Source organism: Harpia harpyja, chromosome 4, assembly GCF_026419915.1.
Source record: "Harpia harpyja isolate bHarHar1 chromosome 4, bHarHar1 primary haplotype, whole genome shotgun sequence".
NCBI classification, from domain to species: Eukaryota; Metazoa; Chordata; class Aves; order Accipitriformes; family Accipitridae; genus Harpia; species Harpia harpyja.
In genome coordinates this window covers 44,726,263-44,737,321 of record NC_068943.1, presented here as the reverse complement: position 1 = coordinate 44,737,321, position 11,059 = coordinate 44,726,263, and the positions used below count along the sequence as shown (strand labels likewise).

The window sequence follows — 11,059 nt, the reverse complement described above, 5'->3', positions numbered from 1 at the left end:
AGGCTGGAGCCCAGCCCCGCCACAGCCCCTCGCCCCACCGCCGCAGACACGGGTGGCCGTGGCTCCAACACACAACCTAGGGTTTTATTGTGCAGACGGAGGAACACTCCTGGAGGATAGGTTTTTTTGTTGTTGCTTTTCGTAGGGTTCTTTTTTTCCCCCCTTAACAGAATTTTTTTTACGACAAGCTGTGGAAACAACTACAATGCTCACAAAAAAATGAGACTCAAGACGCATCCGCGCTCTGCCGGCTGGGCTCTGCGCCTGCCCCGGCACTCACCAGCAAGCCCAGGGAGCTGGGCGCAGCCAGACCTCAGCTATACACGGCCTCAGCAGCACTAGACAGCAAGCAAGCAGGCAGGGATGGGCAGGGAACTGGCATGGGGGTAGGAGGCAGCTTGCGGTGTCTGGAGAAGCGCGAGGAGTGGGGAGCAGCTGCTGTGAACTGCTCTCAGCCGTGGCGGCACAGCCCAGGCTGCACGGGTAGCTCATCGGGGCTGGGGCTCACCCCATGGACCCGGACGCTCCTGCCTGCATCTTCCTCTGCCCCCGTGCCCTCCCCTGAGCAAGGGTGCAGCAGGGCCAGCCCTCTGGTCTCTCTCCCCACGGGCCGTCTGGGCTGCTCCTTGCCCGGGAGCTGCCAGGTTTCGGGGGGGGGGGCCGGGGCAGCAGCCCACGGGCTCCTCCGGGTCCTGTGGGGCATCGGGGCACGCCTGGGCTGGCGGACGTGGGCTGTGCTTGGCGTCCCTCTCCCCACTCTTGCCGACCCCTGGGAAGGTCCTGGCCTTACTGAGGTGGTGGCCAAGAGCTGGGCTGCCCTTAGGCCCTTTTCTGCTCTTAAATGGAGACAAGGAAATGCTGAAAGGGAGGAGGGAGAAGGGAGGGGGCACATGGGCTCTTCCCAGCGGCATGGTGGGACCGGAGGAAGACTGTGCTGGAGGAAGGCCGCTGAGCCTAAGCAGGGCCAGGTACTGGGAGGTGTGCCATGAGGAAGGATCGGGGCCCCCAGATGTTTCCTCAGGGAAGACAGGGTGACAGTGCAGAGGAGTCCCTGCAGAGACCTTGGGGTCACACTCCCGTAGGGGAGCCCCCTCCCCACCAGCCTGCCCGGATTCAGCTCCGGGCACCTCAGGGAGGGGAGCAGGGGTGAAGGCAGGGCTGTGGCTAGCTCAGAGAGGCTCTGCTTGCCTCCACTGTGAGCGAGTGTTGGCAGCAATTCTCTCGTCACAGCTAAGGGCTGGTCCCCAGGGAGAGCAAGTGGTGTCTCGGGCTCGGGCAGCCCAAAGGTACCAGATGATGTCTGGAGGAGGCCTCCCTTCCACCTCAGCTGTAAAAAACAGATTAGGAAAAATCTGTTGCCAAAGCACGTTTGCAGTGAGCCCCCTCCCAGGGCCCCAAAAGAGCCCAAAGGAGGCAGGGGCATTTGATGGGCGTCTCCTAGACCTGCTTCCCTCTCTCCTCCCAGCCTGGCCAGGCCCAGCATCATCCCATTCCTCCCCAGCTCCCTCTGTGTCTTCCCTGCTTGCTCCGAGACACAACTTGCCTCGTGCCCCCTCCCAATCACGGCAACTCGGGGTGACTCAGGATGAGAGGAGCAGGCTGAGAAATCAGGAAGGCACCTGGCTAGTGGGCAGGGCAGGTTGGGGACGCTGGCAGCCCCCTCTCCTCCAAGGGCTGCGGGCACAGCACCCAGCACAGGGACCCCTCCGCAAGCTCTCGCGTCATTTCTCTCTCTTACCTGCTAATCCAGCTGTCTTTCCCCAGTTGAGAACAGGCAAACCCCAAAAGTTAAAGGGATGGGAGAAGCGGGCTGTGTGGGGCTGAGGCTCCAGTGCTCCCAGCATGCGCAAACCAGTCAGCCTACCGAGCGGGGAGGTGCGATGGGAGAAGCAATGCTGCCTAGCGGAGCCACCATGCTTCGGAGCAGGGCATGTGTGCGTGTGATGGTGGGTCTCGGCACAGGACGGTGGTTAGCGTTAGATATACGGCTATATAGAGATAACACAGAGAGGTTTCACTTGTTCCAAATGGTTCAGCTTCTCTTTCCAAGGGCTGCGTTCTGGCGGGGGAGGCGGGTTTGCTGGGGTATTCGGTGTGTGCGTGCGTGAGTGTGTGCGTGCATGTGTGTGTGTGTGCTTTTTCTTTCACAGGGACACGAAGTCCACAGCTTGCAGGAGAGGCAGGGAAAGGAGAAGCAGCAGGAGCCACGAAGTGTTCTGGATCAATAGGCTGAAGCCGGCGCATTTCTCCAGTTTGTCTGTGAGGAGAGGGAACAGGGAGGGAGAGAAGAGCCGCAATGAAATCCCTCGGGAACAGAGATCAGGCTGGGTGTTATAAGGGGTGCTGGGACTCAGCTTCTTGGTTTTTCTCTGCCACAGAAATGCAGCAAGTCTTATCCTGGCCCCTTGCTTGTTTCTCCTCTCACCTTGTGCCCATGTAGCGGCAAAACTTTTGGGGGCACAGAGACCCTGGAAAGCATAACCTTGCCTGTGCCTGACTGAGGTGACAAGGGGATGGGCACCAGGCAAGACGAAAGGCTCTGCAACTGGAGGACTGCTCCTGTGGGATGCATGGAAAATCTCCACTGCGCTCCTGCTCTGGACCACATACCCCTTCAGTCCTTCACCAGCAGACTTGTTCCCTCTGCTGGGACTGACTGTGAAGCATCACCTATGGGAGGACACCTGGGCAATGCACCCGAGGCAGGGCCCGAGAAAGGCAGGGGTAAGCAGTCTGAGATGGGGCAGAGCGAGGCCATCTGTGGGGCTGACTGCTCTGCTTGCAGTAGGAAGGGCATGTAAGGGTTGGGAAACATTTATGGGGCTCAGGGGGGGTTTGGGGATGCCATAGGGGGTTGTGGATTTCTCTGCTGGCCCTGCCAAGCCAAGGAGCAGCTGAGAAGGAGGGAGAGAGACCAGGTGCCGCTGCCCGTCTCACCTTTGATGACAGTGATGTTCTTTATCTGGTTGCCGGTGTAGTCGTTGGTGGCCTTCAGCTCGCACATGTAGACACCCTCATCGCTAGTGGTGAAGCTCTGCAGGTAGAGGCACACCAGGTTCTTGTGCATGGTGACATTGGCTCGGCTCCGGTAGATGTTCTCGGAAACGCTGATGGTGCTGTGGATGACGTGCTTCCTGTTGTCCTTGGTGATGCTGAACTCATAGGTCAAGGGGTTGCTGGTTTTGTTCTCATAACGGCAGTCCACCCGGAGGCTCTGGCCCAGCAAGCAGGCACTCAGGTCCTTGATCATCTGGCAGTGGGCAGCCTGGAGGACTGGGAGAGGCAAGCAGGGGTTGGACAGGGAACAGCAAGCACTGGGGATGCCCATGCAGCCTCCTGGCCCTTGCCTGGCTGCTCTGGGCTGAGCTCACTGGAGAGCAGGGAGGGGATGCACATCCGCCAGCTGTACCTGTCAGGATGACAGCGATGCCGACGGTGGGGTTCATCTCTCTGCTGAGGTGCCCAGCGGCGGCTGTCACTGAGAGGGGAGCCTGGGCAGGGAGAGAGAGAGGCGGTTAGCCAGGCCATTGCCCCAGCGCACAGATGCAGGCACTCGGTGGTGCAGACATGGGCACACGTGGCACAGGTGGGCAGGCTGCCTCTTCTCACACAAATGATGCTCTATAGCCTGCTCCTCATCATGATTCACTGCACAGGGACCGGCTGGCCCGGCAACGAGCTAGAGAATCGGGCACTGCGTGTCTGGCCAGCATCACCTTTCCGTATCCCCAGGCAATGCCAGCCAAGCTCTCTTTTCCCTGTCTGGCTCCCCCACACCAGACATGAAATGAGCGTGGCACAGACCTGCAGTTGCCTTCCCCTCCTACCCTGTGCCCAGACTGGGTGCCCAGTCAAAGGATGGGCAGGAGAAATCAGGATCTGCCCTGGTGTCTGCACATCATGGCCAGAGGGCTGTGTCTCACGACCCTCCCTCAGCGCCAGCAGGCGCCAGGCCTGCCAGCTCCCTTGCAGCTCCAGCGGGTGAGCTCAGCAAAGATGACTCATTGCGATGCAGTGAGGGAAAGGGGCCAAGAGCAGCGAGGAGGGACACGGCAGCTGGACAGGGAGCCAAGACTGCCAAAGGATGGCACCAAGTCTCCAGGGGCTGAGCCGAGCCTGCCTGGCCACAGGGTGGAAGGGTTTTGGGGTGGCAGAGTCCACCCTCTGGGTCCCTGGCCCGGTGCCTGTCCCTCTTCAGGCTGCCTCCTGGTCTGTGTGGGTAAGGGGCCTGCAGATGTTCCATCAAAACCCCAGGGCTGCTGACAGTCCAATCCAGCTGAAAGGAATCAGTTACAGGTTTGCAGCTCAGCCAAGCAGCCGCATACGGAATCCAGCCGCAGATATGCGGAATGGAGGGAGAGGGTGGGGGAGCAGCAAAGCAGACACCGGGGCTGAAGGACACACCGAGCGCCCTGCAGTCGCTCCTCCAGGCTGGGGATGTGGGGCCAGGTCCAGGAGGGGGAGGTAAATTATCACCCCTTTGGGACTCCAGGCTGGCAGAGGGGACAGCAGACCCCCAGTTTGCTCCCTCTGAGCCTGGCTAAGAACTCAGGGAAAAGCTAGGAACTGCCTGCACCGCAGCCAGCTGGATTTTTGTTTTTAGCATTTTTTGGGTCTTTCATATAACATTCTAGGAGGAAATACCAAAACCATTTGCTCACTCTGAAGCTGTGAAAGATCTCTGTATCTGCAGTCCCGAACCCTGGCTAAGAAGAAAAATTCCCTTCTGTTTAGTCTTGACAACCAAGAGGGTGCAAACGGGGGCAGAGGCACGATGGAGGAAGTCTCCTCTGGGTTCCTAGAAACTGGCCCCTGTCCCTTGCTTTGTCATTTCTCTGCTCTGACCCACCCCTCTGAATGTCCTGGGATGCTATCTAGGTCACAGCCAGGCTTTCCTCCAGAAAATCAGTGCAAATAAGCTCCCAGAAAGGGGGAATTCCTCCTGTCTATGTGCAAAAGCACTCAGATCGTCTAGGCTCTGGGTTTGGGAGCCCTTGGCTCCCTCGTACCCCTCCTCTCCTCCTGACAGCAGTGCCGGGAGCAGAGCTAGCCAGGTAACTCTCGCTCCGGCATGATCCCAGGGGCTTTGTGTAGGGACAGGACTCTCGGAGAGGGCACCATCAGAGCGACTCCGGCTCTTGCAGAGCAAAGCCTTCCGGTGCCGTCTCTACCACCTGCTCGGGGCCGCGCCACGTTGGTACCTCTGTGCCCGTCACTGTGACAAGCTAAGGGTGACAAACAGGCTGCAGGGATGGAGGCGGGGGGGGGAAGCTGGACCGATGGGCTGGGAGAAACCGAGAGCCCCAGGAACCTGGCTGCGCTCGGGGGTGGGGTGGGGGGGCTGCCAGCAAAAGGGGGGTGCGTCGGGGCTGCCGGCTGCGCCGTCCGTGCAAGGAAGAGCGAGATGGGCGACGCCTCTGCCCGGGCCCTGCGAGGGGGGCGGGAGGGGTCGGGGCGCGAGCTGCCTGTCTGTCCCGTCCCCCCCCCCCGCCTACCTTGCAGGGAGCGGGCATGCGTGTGGCAGTGCGTGGGAGCCGGCGGCGCGGGGCGAGGCTGGCGGGCGCGCGCACAGGCGTGCCCAGGGAGGAATGCCGCAGTCCCGATCCTCGGGGCGGGGGGGGTGGTGGTGTGTGTGGGGGGGTGTGGGGTGTGGGTGGGTGTGTTGGGGGGCACCAGCATCAATGCGAAAAAACCGCAGAGCGTCTCCCTCGGTGACTGCCGCCCTCCGGAACTAGCCTCTCCCCGGCGGGCAGAGCATCCCGAGCAGGGGCGAGAGGCTCCCTCGGCCCCGCCGCCGCCACGCCCGGGGGCTGCCGACCCTCCCCACGTCGTCGTCGTCCCCCCCTCCGCCTTCCCCGGGCGGCGCTCCCCCCCCGCCCCCGCCGTCCCTCCCGGCCACCGATGCCCCGCCGGCGGGGTCCTTCCCGTGGGGCCGCCCGGTCCGCGGCACGGCAGAGCCGAGCGGGGTGGCGGAGCTGCCCGGGCCGGAGCGGGGGCGGGGGGGGGGGGGCAGGCCGTGCCTACCTACCTGCCCGGCGCTGTCCGGTGCTGCCCGCGCTGCCGCCCGCGGGGCTGCCGGCGCTGTCCGGTGCTGCCCGCGGTGCTGCCCGGCGGGGCTGTGGGCGGCGCGGCGCTCCCGCAGTTTGGGAAGGGCCGGGCGGGCGGCCCCAGCAAATCAGGGCCGGGCGGCGTCACGCAGGCTCGGCCCCCGGCCCTGCGGCGCCGGGGGGGGGGCGGGCGGGGGGGGGGGGGGAGGGGGACCCTGCCTCTGCGGGCCTGCTCCTGCCCCCGCCCCGGGCTGCGGCCGCCCCGGCCCCCGGGGAGCTCGGGCCAAGGCCGGGGCGCCGTGTGGGGTGAGGGGGGCTGGGGAGGAAGGAAGCCCCCTTGGGCGGGGGGGGCAGGGGGGGTTACCGCCGGGGCGGCCCCTCAGCCTGGCCCGGCCGGGACACGCACCGGTGCAGGGGGCCCCGTTCGGACCCCTTCCCCCCCCCGGTTCCCCTCTTTCTGCGGGCTGGAAAGGGCGACAGATCCCCATTGCTATGGGAACATCACATTTTGCAGAAGAGCTGCCAACCCTCATCCTCCTCGGCAACGTGGGAGTTGTTTTGCTGGAAGAGGAGGGTGCTTCGGAAGTGGAAAGAACTTAGCTTGGGCTTCGCTGAGGAGGGGGGAGGTATTCGCCCTGCCCAAATGAGTAGGGCTCAGGTGCCCGACGAGGCCAGCCTGCACCAAGTCACCAAAGACCCATGGAACGCAAGTCTCTTCTGCATGGGAAATGGTGGCGGGAATGGCAGGGGACACAACTGAAGCTCCATCTGTGGTGCCACTGGCCACAAGCCTTAAGTTTTAGGCCCAGGGCTGGTGGCAGTGAGGACACAAAGAAGGGCTTGCTCCCCACAAGCTCCCATCGCCACGTGGTTGGGAAGGGGCTAAGCAGAGCTGCCTCTGCACAGACAAAATATCTTTGGACCCAGAAGGCAGCCTGACAAAAGACCTCTTCCCTGCTTTTAGGCAAGGTGGAGATAACGGGAGAGGAGGGCAGCATCAGGGAGCTGCTCTCCCTGGGAGTTTCAGTCCCAAGGCACCCCAGGAAGGAGCAGAGGCATGCAGGATAGCCTGCCCTGTCCTCACCTCCTCCCACATGCCCTGGCTGGGCTCTGCAAAAAGGGCTGGCGCTGTGAAAGTTGATAGAAAAAGTCGTATCTGCTCCAGCAGAACCTGATCCCAGGTGACATTCGAGTGCTGAGGTTTTGCAAGCTGGCTGTGCAGAGGGGTTTTGCTAATTCTACGAAACCTTGGCTCTGCCTGCTTGCTCGCTACATGAGCCCCCCCAAACCGGGACGGACATCCAGGCTGGCGGGGGGGCCCCATGGCACCCAGGGAGTGTGCAGGGTTCCCAGTGTGCTGTCATGAGGAGTGGAAAGGCCTGACCCTATCTGTTACGGTAGCTGGGTATCGAATGAAGACAGGCTGTGGGGTCATACACAGCTGCATGTGCACATCAACACAACTACAGTGGTGACCCAGGATGGTACAGACTGACCGTGCTGGCTAAGGATGGGATTAAAGGCATGGCAGACTGACACAGAAAGCAACCACTAAGATGACTGGAAGCAGATCAATGCAACTCAAACAGACAAACACAAGAGGTGTGTTGCCACGTTGTCAGGGTGCAAAAAATGAATGCAAGCACAAGGTCTGCATCCAAACACAGCTGTGATGTGGGGAAGCACACACAACCATGTGCGCACACGTACGCACACACGCGGGTCCCTTGTGCATCTAGCTCCACATCTCCACAAGCTGTGTCTCCCCCACGTCCCCACCCTCACCCCCAGCTATGTGAGCATAGGCAACCAGGGAATTCAAGCTTGAAGGACTAGCTTTTGGAGGCATGCAGATGCCCAAGTCCCATTGCAAGAGATTTCAGCTCCCTTTAAATCTCTGGCTGGTGGTGCTGTGGAGGCAGGCATGATTGTGCAGTTTCTGGGCAGTGCTAGCAGTGAGCGTCTTGCCTAGGTATTTGCAGGAAGCTCCTTGCAGAGGTTCTCCAGCTGGATAGTCCCTTCACTGCAGATTGCAGTCTGGCTGTTATCCATAAACCAGAGAAAATCAGTCCCCAAGTTGTACCTAATGCAGAGGCCTCCAGATAGCGGCCAAATGAAAAGGGTGGGGAAGAGAAAATCTAAGTGACAGACAGACAAACGGAGAGGGGGGACAGGCAGCGTTTACAGTGGCAGGTGTCAGACAGAGAGACAGCCAGGCATAAACAGGGGCAAGGAGGTAGCCAGTCACAGTGCAGCACAGCAGCGCAGATACCAGCAGACATGGGTCGATGTAGCAGGACAGACGGACAAGCAGGCAGAGGCAGGGCACAGACAGCTCTGCTAGGAGCTCAGATCAGCTGAACTGCCCCTAGCTCCTGTCTGGAGAGAAAGCCAGGGCATGTGGGGAGTCTTTCTGCTCTACTGGAGTGTGTCAGAGGCATCACTATTCCTGGTAGCTCAAGGACCATCCCCAGTAACTGCAGGAGGCAGGCTGGGAGCAGAGGCACTGAGGGGGACCATGACTCGGGTGTCTGGTGCTGCTGCAGCAATTAAAACCTGGCCTTGCCCCAAGGACATCTTGCTGCAGGGGATGCCCTTCTTCTAAGAGAAAGGCGGGTACACATCCTTCCCAAGAACAACATCTCTCCCCTGCCCTCAGCCTACCCCCAAACACGGGAAGAAGAGAGAGTGTCTCTCCTTCTCCCTCCTGCTCATGAATCACTGCGCAGCAGTACACTCTGGGTCCTGCTCAAAACGTGACAGCAGGATGCCCACGCAGCAGCCGGTCCCTACCAGCAACCATTTGGTCCCCCACTGCTAATTGCTGGAGAGAGGAGACATGAGATCATGGCCAAGAGGAGCTGGGAGCAGCACTCCTGGGGAGAGACCCCTGGCATCCTCTCCAAGGCTGTTAGAGCTGGGGAGTTACGGGATGGAGTAAGGGAGGGCATCCGAGAATCAGTATTATCGATCTGGCAAAGATCGCAGCTCTGGGCTTGACTGACAGAAATGCTCACCTGCCTCGTAGCGCAGCACCTGCCCCTGCACATCCCCACTCTGCCTGGCAGGCTGGCCAGGCCCCAGAGCTCCAGCTGACAGGAGGGCTGCACAGGATTCATGCTTCTCACTGCACTAAGCCAAACCCAGGCCCTTCCCACCCCATCTTTGAGGGACAAGAAAGGGAGGCTGCAGAAAAGCTTTGCCCTTGATTGAAGAGACAAAATGGCCCGTGGGAGCCCAGCGAGGCCCCACGGATGCTATATGTAGCATGGCCCAGATATGAAGCCCCTGGGCTTTGTGGCACCACTGCACAGAGCTGGGGTGGAGGAGACACTGCTCCCCTCCTTCCTGCATGCAGCACACAGCCACGGAAAACAGGGGCAGGCAGGGCTCCTGCTGCCGCACTGGCCTGGGGTCTGCTGTGCTTCAAGCAGCCGTGTTAGCCTAGCAGAGGAGATGGCTGGCTGGCACAAAGCCCCAGCTCTGCCAGGGTGGTTTGCCTGCAGTGTGCAGGGCTCCTCTGTGGTAGCTTCTACCTGTTTTATGCCTGTGTCCTGGGTACAGAGAAGCCCCAGAGACCTCAGACCTCAGTCTAACAGTGAGTGATCCAGGGCTAGGAAGTGCCAATGAGGAATAAGCTCCATTCCCTGCACTGACACATCCACAGGAACATCCCTCCTTTCCCTCTGTTCCTCTCTGTCTGCACGCTCTGGCTAGCAGGAAGTCCTGGCTCTGTGCGCACACCCAGTCATGCAAGAGTGCCCCAGAATGGTGATGTTGCAAGCCCTCTTGCTTGTTGTGGTAGCTTGCCTTGAAGGGATGCTTCTCTGGGAGGCTGCCAGCAGTGAGTATTCACTGCAGTGTAGGATCCCCCCATAGTAAATCCCTGCTTCATCTGATGCTGCTGCCTTTCCACCCTACTGAGATCCAGGAGCTACCAGGCAAGATCCCAGCAGTGCAGCTCTCCTGCCCAACCAGAGCAGAGCAATTCTTGCAGTCCGGTGTCCATCTGGAAGAGTGGGTGACCATCTCTGTCTGCCTCTAGCCCTTCCTGCCCAGGGCCACTAAAATCTTCCTGCAAGAGGCTTGGAAATCCTTGTGGGAGCCAGCCAGGACACTAGGAGCCAACTCAGCCTGGAAGAGGGGGTTGACCAAGGCACGGAGCTATCAGCTTGCTCCATCTGCTCCCCAGACTGAGTGGGAGGGGTGCTTGGCTGCCTGCTCCAGCCTCCTCCTCACTGCCTCCCATTGCAGCCAGCGAGGCAGCCTGATGGTGCTTGGCAGGGGCTAGGTTTTTTCCCACACAGCTACTGAGATGGGAAAGCTGCTTTCTGCACCATGATCTCTGCCGAGCTTAGAGGGAGACTTGTCCCTGGGGGAAGGAGAAACATCGCTGCCAACTAAACCAAGCAGGTTTGGCAAATAACTCAGCTCCTAGCTCAGAGTTTGCAAATCTATGTCTCTTACCTGCAGGGTGAGTAGCCAGGGGACCTGTATTCAACCTCTTTGCAATACTGCCACATCCCATGGTCTCTTCATATGAGAGTTAACATGGACAGAGAGTTAGAATTGGGAAAAGATACCACTTCAGATGGTAAAACTCTCCTCCTCCACCTGCTAAACACCTTACCCTGTGACACACTACCGCCCCCCACCCCCCACCTTAAGGTGGCAATCAAGGGGAGTACCTATGGGGGCTGATGCCAGGTTGTGCAGCATTAGAAGCCCCAGGCAGGCAGCCAATTGCCGGAGCAACTTTAAACCCCTTAGTTTTGAAAAATTTACCTGTGTTGGAAAGGAGAAGCTCCTAGGGGCCTCCTAGGAAGATGCTGGACAGAGAAAGGGGTGTAGAGCACAGCACTGCTTCTGCTCCCCACCCCCAGCCTAGCTTTCTCCTCTTTCTCAGGAGAGATGAATAATGCAAGCTACAGAAAATGGAAATAGCTTCCCTGAATTTTCTCCTCCTACCTCCTGGGCCTTAAGGAATGGAAACTGTTTATTAGCATTCCTTA

The 11,059-nt window shown here is 60.0% G+C and overlaps 1 protein-coding gene across 2 annotated transcripts; it reads right to left on the bottom strand.

The window, feature by feature from the left end:
* Positions 1-63: 63 nt before the first annotated feature.
* On the bottom strand, positions 64-6,160 carry THY1 (Thy-1 cell surface antigen). Of its 2 annotated transcripts, none has more exons than XM_052786529.1 (4): positions 6,029-6,160; positions 3,410-3,491; positions 2,938-3,273; positions 64-2,257 (listed from the first exon to the last, which is right to left on the bottom strand). In XM_052786529.1, exons 2-4 carry the CDS (start codon positions 3,444-3,446, stop codon positions 2,145-2,147), a joined length of 486 nt encoding a protein of 161 aa, XP_052642489.1. In that variant the 5' UTR covers positions 3,447-3,491; positions 6,029-6,160; the 3' UTR covers positions 64-2,144. The 2 variants fall into 2 exon arrangements, with proteins under 2 accessions (XP_052642489.1, XP_052642490.1); XM_052786530.1 differs by having other exon boundaries at positions 6,025-6,146.
* Positions 6,161-11,059: the final 4,899 nt, after the last annotated feature.

Excerpts from the sequence above, each read along its gene's own strand:
- THY1 (XM_052786529.1), bottom strand. The coding sequence starts at position 3,446 with ATGAACCCCACCGTCGGCATCGCTGTCATCCTGACAG. Across the intron at positions 3,274-3,409 it reads CATCGCTGTCATCCTGACAG|TCCTCCAGGCTGCCCACTGC; the intron begins GTACAGCTGGCG and ends TGCCTCTCCCAG. Across the intron at positions 2,258-2,937 it reads GAACATCACTGTCATCAAAG|ACAAACTGGAGAAATGCGCC; the intron begins GTGAGACGGGCA and ends CTCTCCTCACAG.